This window comes from Colletotrichum spaethianum, assembly GCF_022836535.1.
Source record: "Colletotrichum spaethianum MAFF 239500 DNA, contig23, whole genome shotgun sequence".
Taxonomy (NCBI): Eukaryota; Fungi; Ascomycota; class Sordariomycetes; order Glomerellales; family Glomerellaceae; genus Colletotrichum; species Colletotrichum spaethianum.
In genome coordinates this window covers 47,121-62,718 of record NW_026054793.1, presented here as the reverse complement: position 1 = coordinate 62,718, position 15,598 = coordinate 47,121, and the positions used below count along the sequence as shown (strand labels likewise).

Sequence of the window (15,598 nt, the reverse complement as noted above, 5' to 3'; positions counted from 1 at the left end):
ACGGCGCTGCATGTCCCAAACCCTGCGCGAGGTGATATCACGGGCAGCAGCGTCGTCATGCCCGGGCCGCATGCGGCGAGGGTTTGCTCACAGGCACGCGGGACGGGTGGGATGGATGGGTTGTTTGTAGTGTGTGTGGTCTGTATTCGGCGCCTCTGTCGCGAGGCTATTTCAAACGTATGTGTCTCGCAAGCTACTGGAAGCTCTTTCTGGTGCTCATTCTGAGTGACACACTAGAACAAAGAAAAATAAAATAATGACCGCCAACTCAAAAGCTACTTCAGCTCGAGATCAAGCGCGCAAGGCGGGTCGCGCTGTAAACCGCTCCAAAAAAAAAAAAAAAAATATGTAGTTCCCAAACAATAAGCCAAATCCGGGCTTCCCGCCCTTGAAACGGGCCCTTTCCAACGCCAGCCACATACGGCATCCCAATCCAAGAAAAATGAGAAGAAACGGTTGACCAAACAGCGGCGAACAGACTACCGCCAGGTGCCGTGGAGCTTGGTCCTCCGGCTACTCCTCCGGCCCTTGAGGCCGACGTCCCCTTGCAGCATGAGGCTCTTCCACCGCCGCGACAGACAGTTCCGGTCCTTGCCCAGGCTGCGTGCGCAGTCCTGCCACTCCGTCTTGCTGAGCTTGAGCTTCTCGAGCACGAGCTCCACGAGTATGCGGTCCTCCTCGGCGCTCCACCGCTCCCCGTCGGCCTCAACCTCCACGTTGGAGCCCTGCTCCTCCTCCGTGTCGTTCCTGTTCGTCCGGTCGCTGCCGTTCAGGAGGTGTAGCGTGTGGTAGTCGGAGCGGTCGAGGCCAAGGGGGATGACCTCGGGCGCGATGCGCGCGCGCTTGGGTGTGGATGGCGCGGAGGGTGTGTGGGTGTTGTTGTTGTTGTTGTTTTGGTTCTGGTCTTCGGAGAAAGACTGGCGCTGCGGCGAGATCTCGAGGTCGCTCTCGACGTCCTCATCCGTGTCACCCCGGGCCATGTCATCGTCGGCCGCGCGCCGCCGCTTGTTCACGCCGCGGGGCGGTGCGCGCTTTGCGATGCGCTTGCGCGGAAGGTGGTCGCTGGTGGCGAGGGCGCCATCTTGCCTCGCGCGCGAGCGCAGACGGAGCTTGAGGGGAGACGGCGCGTGGGCGAGGGGCGGCGTCGGGAGCTGGGCGGGCGTGGGCAGCGAGTACTGCTGCGCGTCGTAGGTGGGAGCGGCGGCGGTCTGGTAATGCTGGGGCGCCGAGAGAAGGGCCTGGAGAGAGCGGCAGGTGTCGAAGATGTTCCCGAAGCCGGGGTTCGAGAGGGTTGGGGGGCTCGCGGGAGGCGATGCGAACAAGGAGGCCTGGAGGCGGGTGAGGGGCGGCTGCGACGTATCGCACGAGAAGGCGGAGGGCATGAGCATGTTGGGCGGTAGGTATGCGCTTTTGTATTTGTCGCGGTCTTGGTCGATGCGACTCGGCGTGTATGGGCTGACGGGTTCGCGACAGCAAGGAGTGTGTTCCTGCGGTTGTGCGCGACTGCGACAGGAGGAGGAGAGAGGGAAGGATCTTGGTTGGAATGCGCCGGGAGACTCTGTATGTAGGGCGCGCGAAGGGGTTTAAAGGGCCAGGCTATTGGTCTCGCAGGCTTTGGGTCTGGATCAGAGGATTATGTGTAAGGGTTGTTGTTGTCTCTGCGATGGTGAGGAATGCGGGTGAAGCAACAATGTGCGTGTGTGTGTATGTGTGTAGGGAGTTGGTGAGTGGTGTGTCGGTGAGAGAGTTCGGCGGGAGAGGCGGTGGTGGATGGGAAGAAGGGAAAGGTTGGCTGGGACCTGGATGTCGGCAAGAGTGGCAGGTGGCAGATGGGATGGCGGAGGATTAATGGGGGACTAATAAGTCTGGGAAGGGCGAAAATGGCTTTCCTGGCGGACCAGGTGGGCCACCTGCGCCTGACAGGGTCCGTCCACTGGCTGGGCGCAAACTGCGTGCTGCACGTACTTTGTGCGGTGTGGGTACCACAGTGTCTGAAAGCCCGCCAGAATGCGCCTGTATGCAAGCTCTTTCACTGTCTGGAGCTCGACGGTACGTACCCTTCCCAGGGATTGTAATGGCCGTGGGAGAGAGAGGAGGCCCGAGCTTCTGAACCGACCCTTCCGTCACGACCTCGCGTCCTCTCTTCCCACGAGCCCAACCGTGGGTGTCCGGCGTACGTCTATGGCGTATGCCGCTGACTGACTAACTGTGGCCGTACGGACGATGCGTCGACTCTTCACTTCACAGTACGGGCCGGGCAGTACAGACACGTAGTCCATCCGCTGAGCATGACGACAATGATGATGATGATGATGGGGGTCCCCGAAGCAGCCCACCAGACGAACATGACGGGCACGCACCCAACACACATGAGAGAGAGAAGTATGGACGAAGTAGTCCTCCAGACCACAACGGCTGAGCACACCGCGCGAAGAGGTACGCGACCTCGACCTCGACCTCGACTCTCTTCCCACACTGTCTCGAGTGTGCCCATGTCGTGTCTCAATCGCATCGGGTTGTACCTCGACTCTGGGACGGCGTGCTTGCTTCTTTTCCTTTCTTTCAGTCGCCCGCTTCCCACACACCTCCTCCCTCCTCGACTCCCTCACCCACCTGCAGTAGCTCCCCCTTCTCGTCCAGACCTGCATCCTCATCCATCTGCAAGGGTCGTCTCGGAATAGCAAATACACCATCATCTCCAACTCCAACACCCCCCTTGTTCGCCTTTTCCCTTCGACCTTTCTGACTCTGATCCTTCTTTGACTAAGGCACGGTCACTAACCGCGACTACTGACTGCCTGCCGGCCTTATTCTTGCTCCTTGCTTCTTTCTGCCTGTCTCGCGTACCTTGCCCTTTCTCCATCCCCACCTCCAGTGTCTCTTCCCATCTTTATGCAAGGCGGACTCTGGCCAGAGGTCAAACCCCCTCATCTTTTCTTGTCTCTCTTTCATCTCGAGCGGTCATGACGAACCACAACCTTTGAACTGCCACCCATGGTCCTTCTCCCTGGATCTTCTGCGGCCGGAAGAGAGAGCCTCATGCCATGCAAGACAATCGGTCCCTCGCGGACTTTGCATCTTCTTTACCTGGCTTGCTCCCTCGTCTCACTCTATTGCTCCATCTCCCCCGCTCACCCCCATACTATCGGGAAGCGCGCGATAGACGCCGCTATCTGTTCTTCCTCTTTGGGCGAGCTACGTTACCTCCGATTTTGATGCTAGAGGTCGCGCTGCTCGCGCCCTCCCTTCTGTCACTCTGCCACAAACAATAGGGTGAGACGCACGGATAATCGACTATGATGCCTTTGTAAATGGCTTCCCAGAGCCTAGCGCGAGCCAGCGTCTCCCCTCATTGTTTCCGACAATGATAGATTCACCCTCGGTCCAGCCCTGTAGACTTGCTTATTGTCAATCAGAAGTCTCCCGCTTATCTGGTTCTGTCCGCCGTGACTTGCTTGGAAAGTCTTCTTGGGCCGAAGAAGAGACGCGAGTACAACTGGCCGATCACTGACAGGTAGGCAAACGATGCTTTGATCCATTCGGCAGATTCGGCGAGTGAATCAGAGGAATCATCCAGCGGGGCTTAAGCCGGGCCTTTAGGGGGGAGAAAACGTCCTGCCGATGCCGTGCCACCAACCACCACTTCCATTCAGACTTCCTCTTCCAGTCCCAGGTCTCCACTCTGGAGGGCGCATCGTGCTGCGCAAAGGGTTCTTGGACGCGAGTTATCCGCGGCCTAGGTCTGTAATCTCTATGTATGCAGGCCAGCTGTCGCCTTGCCTTCGTCTGGCTTACTGGCCGTCGCCGCCTCCAGGTCTCCAGCCTAGCCCACGACCCCCTGGACGGAGCCAGGTCCTCTTCGTCCGTCTCATGCTCGTGAGATGTTCCGATCAGCCCCCAACGACTTCATGGTCCATGGTTCCGGCACACCACCTTCCCGACTGCAACCTGATGAGAGTCGTAAGCAGTCAGAATTTTGAAGGCTGCCAATTCCCTCGGAAGCTTGTTTTCCACGCGGATTCCCAAAGGACCATTTCGTCACACTCACTGCGCCCAAAGCCTCTCTTGGGGTCCAGGTGACCCATGACTCGGAGGGGCTCGTTGCTCCTGGTCACGAAAGGCCGGTTAATTGCTTTCGAAACGACCACTCCATGGGTTGCTTAATCTCCCCCCGTTAATTGCCAACCGCCCCCATGACACACCTCGTCTCTGTCGCGAGCCACCGTCGAGGTAGCCACGGGGGGGGCCATGAGCGCGTGAGTGAGCGGTGTGGTGGTGGTGCCGGCACACAGCGGCACGTCACAAAGAGCGGATGATCCGCGCGGGCGCAATCAATCGTATCAGGAACAATGGCACGCTCTACATGGGAAGGTGGACGCCCTGGACTTGAAGAGGGGCGGGCTTTAATGGCTTGCATCAGGATCGTGGGTTACCGCTCTACTCTGCCCCGCCTCTCATCCAACTTTAGCGATTGCGACAAGGGAACCAACCGGCCATGCTCGCTCGCCTCTTGTGACTATCGAGTGGAAGATGCTCGATGGCTTTCGTTGGTTCAGGTGGACTCAACGATGACGTCCAAATTGACTCTGGGCCTGGCATCGGCACCTGCGGAAAGGTGAGCGCCAGGTGTGTGACCGAGCAAGCACACCGAAAAGTATAGAAATCCCGCGATTGCCGCCGTAGCTCGGCCAGCAGGGCGCACGCCACCGCCAACGACCGAGAGAAACGTGTCGAACGGGTCGGGCGAAAAGAAGAGAACCCAGAGGAAAAGAGGTGGGCGGTGTCCGTTGAGAAACTCTGTCGATGCCGTCGTCGCGTCGTCGCGAGCCGCACGCGTCTGTCGCGTCAAAGACACGTCGGTCTGGTGGGGTCGCGTTAAATTGCATGCAGGTCCGATTGACGAATCAGAAGCTGAGGCAGAGCGGGTGTCCAACGCTATTGGCCCAGTATCCTCAGACCGTTTCACCCGACACAGTGCGCCAGATGCGGCGCTGTGGGTCGTCTGCTCGACAGGGTACGTACCCGATCTAATCCAACGTCACCCGTCGACTTTTTTTTTCCCTCTAGACTTCACCTCGTGGGTGCCATGTTCCGCTTCGCGAGCCCACCATCCTGTTTCGAGAGGGCTTCTGGAGCCCAAACGGTCTGCGGAGAAGGCTGGAGGCGGTGGGCTTTTTGTCAGGGCTGGGGGAATTCTCCCCCGTGCGGCGATGTCGTGCGCCGATTTCTCCCCTCTCATGGACCCTGCCCTTTCGCGGGCAGGCTCCCCGTCCCGAGTCGCCGTAGTAACTATCGTCCACGTTGGGCCGCCAGCCAATCTCTTTCGCTGCGCAAAACCGGTTGCGAAAGTCGTCCTGGCAACGATCGGGCGCGCGCTCGATTGGGGATATTAACTCCAGCTAACCCACCACCCGTGATCGAAAAGGGTCTGCCGGTCGATCCCGCGAAGCTTTGACCGCCGCCCTGAAGAAGAAGAACAAGAAAAAAAAACCCCAATCTGTTGCAGGTTTCCCCGCGACGCGGTTTGGATGGCGGCGAACCTGCATCTACCTTCGCTCAACTCATCCCGACTTCAACGCAAAACAGCTCCCAGTCTATGTGGCATGCATTCGGGTTCGGAGTTGTCAAGGCAAGCTGGTAAATAATGCATGTCAAGAACCGTGAGAGTTCCTCGAGCCTCCATTCTACTGTACTCCCTGACCGGTGTTTGCCATATGAATGCGACCTCGAATGCGCGACCTCTCATTGTCACATCCCTTGACCATAAACGATGGCCACAGCAATGGCATCCTCGACTTATGTGAACTCGCTCTCCAATTTTATCTGATTTGACGTTGTCGGAGAAGTTTTGGAATATTGTCCTCTCAGAAGTGCGGGTCTGGTCATGTATCGCAAATGCCCGACTCACATAGTTGGACATAATAAGCACTATGGGTGGGACTTGCAAACGGCCACGCAGTACATGTATCGGCAAGCACTGTCTAGGCTTAAACAGGGCTCGCTGAAGCTCCCGTGCTTATAATGCAGGTTTTTGGTACTAGAACGCATGTCTTGAGGGCGACGTAGCCCCAGTCCATCAGAAAGCCAAGGTAGGCTGGCTCTTGTCTAACGGCCGCGACACGCAATCCTTCATCGCCGACAGCGCATGAGCACTTCCCAAGTGCTCAAGTCAGGTGCCTATGCTCGGATATAGCACTCGTCGGGTGCAAGTGCCTGTATTGCAGCATCCTTTCTCAGCACGTTCTTCGTGCCCGCGTCCTCATTCTTGACAAGTCGGTGTTATGGCGCCGTTGTCGGTGCATGGATGGCTTGTTGAGCTATTGGGGTTGACATCATCGATGACACCCATTCGACTTCACACATGTTTACACACCAAGTGCGCCTTGACTAGGCATGGATTTCCGCCCTTTGATTGCTCTTGTGCTGCAAACAAGAGTGCACATGTTGTCCATTACTTCGGGATCAGATTTCGTTGTCGTCGGCGAAATCAGCAAGTACTACATGATGTTGTCTATTCGACGATTCGACAATCCGATTGTATAAGTATTTCCAGTTCTTCCTAGTCCTCTACTGTTCGTACTATAGTTGCCTGTACATCTTGGTTCTTGCCTAGGTTTCGTATTCTTTGACGAGGACCAAACTTGACAAAATCGATTTCAGTCCATTAATGCCAAGCCCAATCCTAAGTCCGCTATTGGGTCTTTCCCCAAAACTGCTTCCGAGGGGGAGGGACTTTCGCGTGAATCATATCATTTTTAGAGCAGCTTATTGGGAGTTTCTGGGTGTGTTTAGTGCTTGACCCCGTTAGTATCGTGAATAAATTGTGTCTATCGTTTCTAGTATATATCCCTGAGTAACACTCTGTTTTTGTCTATTTTCTCGTCATACTCTACACCACTAGCAATCATTCACCGCCCCAAGTACGCGAGAGTGTTCCTACATGACCTTTTAATTCGTCAAGTAGCCAAGCAACAACTCGAAGCTATACGAGAGGCGGGTACCCTCAAGCCCAATAGGTTTTACTAAGTACTGAAAACAACGTGGCAGTGGTTACAGTGCCCCAGCGGAAAAGAAGTAGACGCTGTGGTCGTTTAAAAGTCTCAACTCGGTGAGAGGACATTGCGACTTCATACAACTTGGGGAGAACTAGCGACTCAGAGGCGACACGGTATACCGGCGATGTCTTCTCTGCTTATTCTTTCCGCATCTCAATTTTCCTAAGATTGGCGAGAGTCATCATATCTCTTTTCACAACTTCAGCAAGGGCTTGGTTCATTTCCTCAACTAACTCGATTGCAGCTTATTCGTCATAAACGGACTGACAGCTTTAATTCCCTATCTCCTCCGCCTCAGGGGATGAATGCCCTCTCCATCATCACACTCAGTCACAGCCACCATTTCGTGCTCTCCAAGAAGCGGCAAGGGATTTGGGTTGTCTTTGGGTTCGTTCAGTGAGAGCTGCCTCTTCTCTATCTGCAACCTTGACAACAACCATTTGTTGTCTTTGTTCACTATCCACAAGAGTCACCACTTGTTTCTACTTGGCTCGAATATGCGAGAGGTTTCTGCTGCTAGTTTTTACGCGGCATGGGCAGAATCTTTGTACTTCATGCATAGGGAGCGCCACTTCCTCCAGCTTCCGTCAACTAAATGCCGCATTTCTTCCCCCATCTATAACGACGAATGCCAGTGCTCTTCTTCTCGTTTACAAAACTTTCCCTGGTTTGTTATCCAACCCGATGAGAGCTGGAATCACGCTCCATCTCCGTCACTATATCTCGTGGTGAGCGTTTCTGCATCACTTTATACTTGGAGACAATTCACTACATTCATCTGAGAGCTATCGTCAGCCGTGGTTACCTCCCTCTTTTAGTGGAGCTCGCCTCTTCATACTTAGATCTGGGCACTCACGTCTCTCTAATAGCTGGTAACAGGCTGGCCCTCTTAGCACTTGGTAAGAGTTATCATGTCTCTTCATGGCTGACAAGAAACAGGTCTCCTTGTCTCACCCGGTGAGGACCAATGTTTATGCTCATAGATGGTGATAGACACAACTCTTTTCTTTGCCAAACGGGCGAGAGCTTCCGTCACCTTCGCCAGTGAAAACACCTGACTCCTTTTCACAAATTGCGAGAGCCAACTTGCCTGTTCGTACTGACTTGGAGTCTTGTACTTCACTGCCGGGAGAGAACCACCGTGTGATTCACAACTGACAAGTGCCTTCCCCTATCTTCACTGGGCGAGAGCCCCGTACTTCATCATCAGCCTCTTGTCCCCAGCTGTCTTCTCAACCGGCGAGAGCTACCCTCACTTCTCTTCAAATCAGGCGAGAGCTCACTTGTCTGCCTTTCCTGCTTTCTCTTTCCTCCCTTTTGTTCGTTTCTGTTTGCAGAATTAGCACCTCAACACCAGAGTTTTGCCTCTTCGTTGCCTTGCTCTACTCTCGCCAAACACAACTTTTGCATCTCTTTTATTGCCCTCTCTTCTTCTGCCTTCGAATATCAGAGCGACGGCACTTCGTTTATCATATTCTCGCCCATTCGAAACATACATCTTTGACATCATCAACGACCGTCATGGACCGCAAGATTCCCGTCAAGGACGGAAAGCAATCCAGGCAAGCTAAGAAAGCCAAGGCCCAGATTGAGGCCGACAGCGATGAGGAGTTGAGGGAGAAGCAGAGACTTCGTCATCAGTGGGCGCCGTGCGAGATTCACTACGTGAAGTGTGACAGTTGCGAAGAGCTCGCTGCCGATCAGGTCGCTCACCAGATGTGTGCTGTTTGCGCCATTGCCATCTGCCACGACTGTGTCGCCGCCGGCAACATGAAGCTCTATCCCACCCACCCTCAGAGGAGCATTGGCGAGCTTGACTGGAAGCCCCGTTCAATCACCTCGGCCAGTCATGGCGCCGCACAGGTCAGCAATAGCGCGCCCGGCACCGGCTCGGGAGGCCGGTGTAACCCCGCCTCGGCCACTCCCGTCTTGCGGAGACCTGCTAGTCTTGCTGGTTCCTCGTCGACTGGCAGTAACAAGCACAACTTGAAAAGTTCTTCGTTCCGTAATGGCAAGAATAAGGCTACGGCAGGCCTGGGTTCATGTGATGGGCCCAAGCAAATTCAGGTAACCCCCCTTCCCATACCCGCACACCCGCCTTTCTTTGCCGAACCCCGGACTGATTTTCCCTCCTTCTCTTTTCGTCCTCTACAGACCGTTCTCACGAGAAATCAGAATTCCTCACTCAATCTGTCCACTCCGACGAAGAAGCCCAAGAAGCCTTCGAAGAAGAAGATTATTCTTTCCGAAAGCGATTCTGATCTAGAGTACGAGATGGACGCCCACAGCACCAACTCACCCGATAACGAGTACATCCCACGCGCCGATCTGAGTCGCAAGGCCTCTGCCTCTTCTAAGAAGAGTGTCAATGAGACTGAGTCCGTCGGTACTCCTGCCAGCAACACCCCAGTCGCCGCCATTGGTCTTGCCAACTCTCGTCCCGTCCGCGCTGCTACCATTCAGACGTATGAGAAGATGCGTCAGGCCAACGTCAAGAAGCAGCGTGACGCTGAGGAGCCCAATGCCGCTCTCGGCGAGGACCAGAACGCCAAGTCTGGTCTAAAGATGGCTGATTCAGCCCAGAGCTTGCACCTTATTCCCCAACTCCCTTCCGCTAAGAACCTCCCCCGTGGTGCAAAGGTATGATAACATGGTCTCACCCCAACTCATCTGATTCACTTTCGACTGATATTCCTGCTCTAGACAAATGGCCATGCTCAGCAGGGTACTGTTGAAGGGGCCAACGCTTATCTCCACGCCCCTGAGCACGCTCAGCAGGCCGCTGGCTACGATTTCAAGAACCACACTCAGGTTTACCAGCACAAGGGCCTGCCCCAGCTTCACCCCGGCGCTGGATTCAGGGCCCAGACGAAGGCTACCGAGTCCCTCGCCCCCGCCGTTGCCTCGGATGATGAGAAACGCGCCGCTGCCGCCGCGGCTGAGGAGACTCCCGCCCCCAAGCGTCAGAATACTTCATCGCAATACTTCGCCCCGATCAGCAAGGCCGAACTCTCCGCCACCTCCAGCAAGGCGATTAAGAAGGCCGAGGCTTCGACTCGTGAAGCCGCTCCTAAGACCACCCTCGCCGAGCATGACGCCAGCCGCGCCTTCGTCACCGCCGGCCTTGATGATCTCGCCGCCGCCATCGAGCACAAGGTCCGCCTTCGCCTCTCCCTCACCGGCGTTCGGAATACACAGGATGCCGAGATCGAGCTTCGCAACGCAGTTCACGGCGCCTGGGTCAGTAACATGGCGCTTACACGCATCAAGCGCGCCGACGGCAACTTGGCCGCCATGCAGCTCCTTCGTGGCTACGCCAATCTCGTCATGATGAAGCTGCAGATGAATGGCACTGGTCTCCTCAAGAACTGGATCGACGCCACTGAAAAGGAGATGCAGGACAGCGCTCCCTTCGTCCCCAACGAACTTCGCATCCAGGTAAGCAACAGGCATCTTCGCGAGAGCTCTGACGTGGATGCTAACGTGTAACAGACCGTCGAGCCCGCCGCCCAGCAGGGTCTCACGTTCAAGATCGGAGAGACCGACGTTTTCATGGCCAACATCCTGGCCGGAATGAAGAACTCCTCTCGCTGATGGGCTCGTTTGATCCGGCCTATGAAAAGAGGCTGTAGTCACTGCCACTGCATATGACGTTTTTGCTCTTTGCTCGTCATCTTCAACCTGCGTTCAACTTTCACATGGAATGGATTGGTTTTGCTCTCTACTTTTCTCGACCTTATATCCACTTTCGAGTTCTTCCGTCTTTTCTATCACGACAGGGTATCGGACGTTTCGGACGTTGTTCAGCCGGGAATCTTTGCGACTGGATCGGTCTAGGTTTTGGGTCTGGTGGTTATTTGAGATACCACTTATCATCTTCTTTCAATAGGAGAGTCCGGCGTTGGGTTACGGTCAAAGGTTGGGATGGCGGTTGGGTTCGGTTTTGGCACCAGCTTCAGATACCCCCTTTCTTGTTTTCCCTTGCTTCCTGTCACCAAGGGTTACTATGGCTAGTCAATCGACTTTACGAAAATCGATACAGATATCGACTACACTTACTGTGTGGCAAACGTTTCTTGTGTTAGTGGAGTATGCTGTCTTGTGCATCACTGCGTGGTTGCGGACTGTATCGCTCACCTCTCTACCTCGACACTGTTGGAGCGGCAAAGGGGTAACGGTGAACCTTGGTGGCAAGGTTTTCTCTTCTCGAACAAGTCTTCAAAGTTTCCATATCCATCCCAGGTTGGCGTTTGAGGTTGTCCCTGACTGGCTGTAGCCCATGACTCGTTTCGAGCCGCCTCTCTTTGTATCGCTGAAAACACCAGGACATTCCGGACGATTCTTGAGTCTTGGACTCTGCTGCAAACGATTGTGACACTAAGGTCGTGAGAATGATGAAACCCACAAAGGTAATGAACATGTGCTGGTGGATGTTACTCAGTTGAGAAAAGTATGCGGATGTGTCGTTACTCCTACCCCTATCATGCTTCAGTCCTGTGACTGTTCACACTCAACATTATCTTCCATGACCAACGCTGACAGAAGATACAACAAAATTAGGTGGTAAAAGCTTGCAATAAGCTATTTATCCCACATCCCTCTTCCGCCCCGGGCCCACAAGCCTCTTGTCCTCCTCTTCCCAAGCTTGCACCGTACTTATCACCGCATGACTCCAGAATGAACAAGACAGACGACGAAGACAACAACAGCCCCAGCTATAGGACGGGGCCGGTCACCCCGGGGAGCATGCCAACCCGCCGCGTCACCGGGCGAGGACTCACCAAGCCGGCCAGTACTCATCGACCGTGTGAGCCTTTCTACTTCAAGGCACCCCAGGTCGAAACCTGCCACGAAACATCCCTCAACCCAAGCTCCTTCGAAAAGTCGGCGGGGTTATCGTCCGAAACTCGCCCGTCCAACATGTCGACCGCCCACACCCAGCAAAGCGCGCCCGACAAGTCGACGAAGAAGGCGACCAAGGACCTCTTTGGCGAGAGGAGAGGCCACGTCTTCGAGGCCGAAAAGATGGGTCTGGAGAAGGCCGACTTCAGGGCTGTCGCCGAGCAGCGATTCCCCAACGACGCGATCCGCGTCCAGGAGGTAAAGGCGCCGCGCACTTGATAGGACGAGATGGCGCGAGATACGAGCTGACGGGGCCTAGTCTCTTGGGGGCGACAAGTAGTACTGTAGCGTCTCGCGACGACCGAGCGACGAGGATAAGGAAGCCATTGCGCGCCGCCGCCTGCAGAATGTTGACATGGCAGCCGACGGACAGGAGGAAGCCGGCACGGGCATCGAGGTTGCTGAAGCGGCGCAGTACGAGAAGAAGGAGAAGGAGTACTTGTGCGATCTATAAGATGCATGAAAACATCGCTTGGTCGGATTATAACACAAATGAGGCTCGCGCCAATGCTCTATCTAGTAGCTGAATCCGGAATCCCACCAATGCTGTCCAGTATGCCAATGACCAATCGCTTCCATGTCGGGCCTCCACCAAGAGACCTCTCCGCGTCCGAACCCCAAAGCGCGAACCAAAGAAACAGGAACAGGCTCCATAAGCCAGAGGCCGGTCTGCGCAAAGTCGTCCGCCAGTGGCCGGACGGTGATGTGCAGCCACGCGACCACGAACAGGAGATTTCCGAACCTCCTCAAGACGCGAGGTAGCTTCGAAATTTGAGGCTTCAGGGCAGTGCAGAACATCTGCTGGATGAACACACCCACGCCCGACAGCCAGAAAAAGAGAGCAGGCTTCCACCACTTCGTCTCGGGGATCGCGCTGATGCTCCCAGCGCCGTGCAGGAGGCCCGAGAGAAGAAACGCAATCAACATGCCAACCATCTTTGTGCTGCGTGTCCCCTTCTCCAGATATCCATGCCTGACGGCATAGTTAACCGGCGCCGAGAAGGCATGCCGGAAAGTCTGATGCCACCAAGACCCCCAAAATCCAGCCAAGCCCCTGTCCAGGATTTGGGTGAATGAGCCAAATACTGTGGAATACTGCCACAGCTCACCCCGCATGGGAAAGAAGTAGCTGAGAGCGTAGTACTGGAACAAATCATGGATACCAAAGACCATGATTAGCGCGGTGTAAATTACGCCAATGACAGTAGCGTGTCGGTACATGGGAACGGCCCACGACGGGAGGGCCGCCAGGTGAGGAGGAAGGGGACAAGAGCTTTGGCCAAGGACGAAGTAGGGATCTTCTATGATGGTGACTTTGAGGGCATCAAGAAGGAGATATGCGACTCCGATAGGGATAAATTTCCTTCGCAAGAATTCCTTCTCGTCCTTGTAGGTCTGACACCCAACGAATGTCTCCAATGGTATTGTGTCCATCTTGACCGTCTCGCCTGTGCCGGGGCGTTCAGGGGGAGCTGGACTAGGTACCGACGGGACAGCCCAAGACCAACCTTTCTAAGTTAGTAATGATCACTGTGCTGCGAGAAGGTGATAGTGCTTACCGACTCCCCTGAAGTTGGTGTAGAGATCAATTACCCAGCCAAGTCTCTCGAGGAAAGTTCCATTCTCAGGGTAGGCCTGCCAATAATATTCGTACTCGTCGAGGTTGACTTCCGGTGCTGTTACCCGGCCGGATCTCCGCTTTTTGCTACCAGCTCGCTTTCTGAGCCCAGAGCCGCTCGGTGAGGCGGGGCGTTCCGCGGGCGAGCTTGCTCTGCTAGGAGGCTTGGAGGACTTGGGAGACGATGTTGGCTTCCTAGCCTTTCTGCGAACGACTCTTTCGTAATCAAACTGTGGCGCCGTGAATACCAACATGGTAAGATTGCACAAGATTCCCCAAAACGCCGATAGCCCGGCAGAATACGATATGGACATGTTAGTGCTAGAGGTGTCCTTCAAGATGTCGAGGTTGAATACGATGATAAAAGCAAGCACAAGCCATCTTGCGTGGTAGAGCCATGGCCGTTTCGTGTGTGGAATGGTCAGGTAGAGTATAGGAACGATAAAGGTCGCGAAGATGCCGTAGGGTAGCACGAAGGGCCTTGCCTCGCCCGCCGCGACGCGGGCCTTGAAGGTGGCGCGGTAGGCGTCGCGGACGATGGTCGCAAGAACCGGAGAGCTGACGTTGGCGAGACTCGGCCTGGTGATGTTGCTAAGAACAGGCGTGACGATGTCGGGCAAGCCTAACGTCGTGGTGATATCGGCCGACATGATGGATTGTTGCGACATGGTGTCTCCCACCATGAAGAGTTGCGTTGGTTCCCAGAGTCGTATGCTGTGGTTGATCGGCGGTGAAGACGGTTGCGGTGAAGGGGAGGAATGAGGTTGTATAAATAAACGTACATGCAGCCACAGCTGTATGTATGTCTGACTCAGATGGGCCACAAGTTCAGCAAGACACGGCCAACTCCCCGAATACGTGAAGGGGGTGGAAGACAGGACCCTCCAGATAACGAGCAATGGAAACAGCAAGTCTGGGGAAACGTGGAAAGTAGCTGTGCCCTGACCCTGATGTTTAGTACTGGAGCCTGTAATATCGCACAACCCTTGCCAACACTGCGTGGCCTTCCTTGCCTGCTTGAGTCGATGTATTTACTGTCGTTTAGGAACCGAATCCGAGTACGATTGGGGGACGGACAGCAAGGGAGACGTGAAGAGCCCGCAACCGAAAAGACGAAGACAGGGTATGGGGGAGGGATGAGCGCTTCCGAGCCTCAGGAGCGTTGAAATGCGATGGACTGTAGTCATGCGACATGCGGCGCGTGTGTGCAAGGTGAGCGGGTAAGTGGTGTGTGGCGTGTGTCGGCTCTTCTCATCTTCATCCACAAAGCAGGGCAAGTGAAGATGTGTTTCGCCCCTTTGGAAACAAAACCGAAATCTCAAATAGGTAGCAGAACGGTGGGAGGATGAATGGATGGGATGGCACGGTAATGCGAGCTGGGATGGACAGAGTAATCATTGGGTGGGTTGAAACGGCAAAGCGCCTTTGAATAGGGGCAGAACGCAGACAGGACAGGCCAATGGTGGGAAAAGACGGGAAGGAGTGGACGGATGGAAGAGGGCAGGAGCTCGTTCGACACTCTCGATTTCGCCTTCGTGTTTGTGTCGTATAGAAAGAGGCTGTTCGAGTCGCCGCATCTTTTCGTCTGACGTCAATCAAGTCCCCCGGCGATAAAAGTACCGGAGTCCACTCGCCTTCTCCAAGCGCGAAAGAGAAAAATAAAGTGTCCTCCTTCCGCCGTGTGGGATGAAAAAGGCAATAGTGTGGAAGCAGCCCCACGTCAGCTGTCCGGGCCGCCACCACCTCACCTACGGCACCTGCCTCGGGTGATGGGACCTTCCCTGGACAAACGTCGGCCAGGCGGGGTGGCTCCTTGCCGGATCCGAAGGCAACAAATCATGATGAGCGTCTCCGACACCCCCAATCGCCCGCTCGTTGCGTGCGATGCCCTGATTCGCCAAAACCTCTTATGCACCAGCGTCATGGAGGTCGGTGGCCTCGCCTTTCAGCACAGACGGGAAGCGACTATCCAATGTTCCCATCCCTTTTGCGCGTTGCGTGAACAACCCGGCCGGGAGACAAA

At 55.2% G+C, this 15,598-nt stretch overlaps 4 protein-coding genes across 4 annotated transcripts; 2 read left to right on the top strand and 2 right to left on the bottom strand.

Moving 5' to 3' along the window:
- Nucleotides 1-479: 479 nt before the first annotated feature.
- Nucleotides 480-1,388, bottom strand: ColSpa_08477 (uncharacterized protein; the record flags this gene model as incomplete). The annotated part of the gene is made up of 1 exon (XM_049274689.1): nucleotides 480-1,388. The coding sequence occupies one exon, from the start codon at nucleotides 1,386-1,388 to the stop codon at nucleotides 480-482; it is 909 nt and encodes a 302-aa protein (XP_049130646.1).
- A 7,188-nt stretch (nucleotides 1,389-8,576) lies between these two features.
- ColSpa_08476 (uncharacterized protein) lies at nucleotides 8,577-10,649 on the top strand (the record flags this gene model as incomplete). The annotated part of the gene is made up of 4 exons (XM_049274688.1): nucleotides 8,577-9,122; nucleotides 9,210-9,695; nucleotides 9,759-10,493; nucleotides 10,548-10,649. 4 exons carry the CDS (start codon nucleotides 8,577-8,579, stop codon nucleotides 10,647-10,649), a joined length of 1,869 nt encoding a protein of 622 aa, XP_049130645.1.
- A 1,083-nt stretch (nucleotides 10,650-11,732) lies between these two features.
- On the top strand, nucleotides 11,733-12,411 carry ColSpa_08475 (uncharacterized protein; the record flags this gene model as incomplete). Its single annotated transcript, XM_049274687.1, has 2 exons — nucleotides 11,733-12,155; nucleotides 12,238-12,411. The coding sequence occupies 2 exons, from the start codon at nucleotides 11,733-11,735 to the stop codon at nucleotides 12,409-12,411; spliced, it is 597 nt and encodes a 198-aa protein (XP_049130644.1).
- A 62-nt stretch (nucleotides 12,412-12,473) lies between these two features.
- On the bottom strand, nucleotides 12,474-14,243 carry ColSpa_08474 (uncharacterized protein; the record flags this gene model as incomplete). Its single annotated transcript, XM_049274686.1, has 2 exons — nucleotides 12,474-13,429; nucleotides 13,517-14,243. The coding sequence occupies 2 exons, from the start codon at nucleotides 14,241-14,243 to the stop codon at nucleotides 12,474-12,476; spliced, it is 1,683 nt and encodes a 560-aa protein (XP_049130643.1).
- Between the last annotated feature and the right edge of the window lie 1,355 nt (nucleotides 14,244-15,598).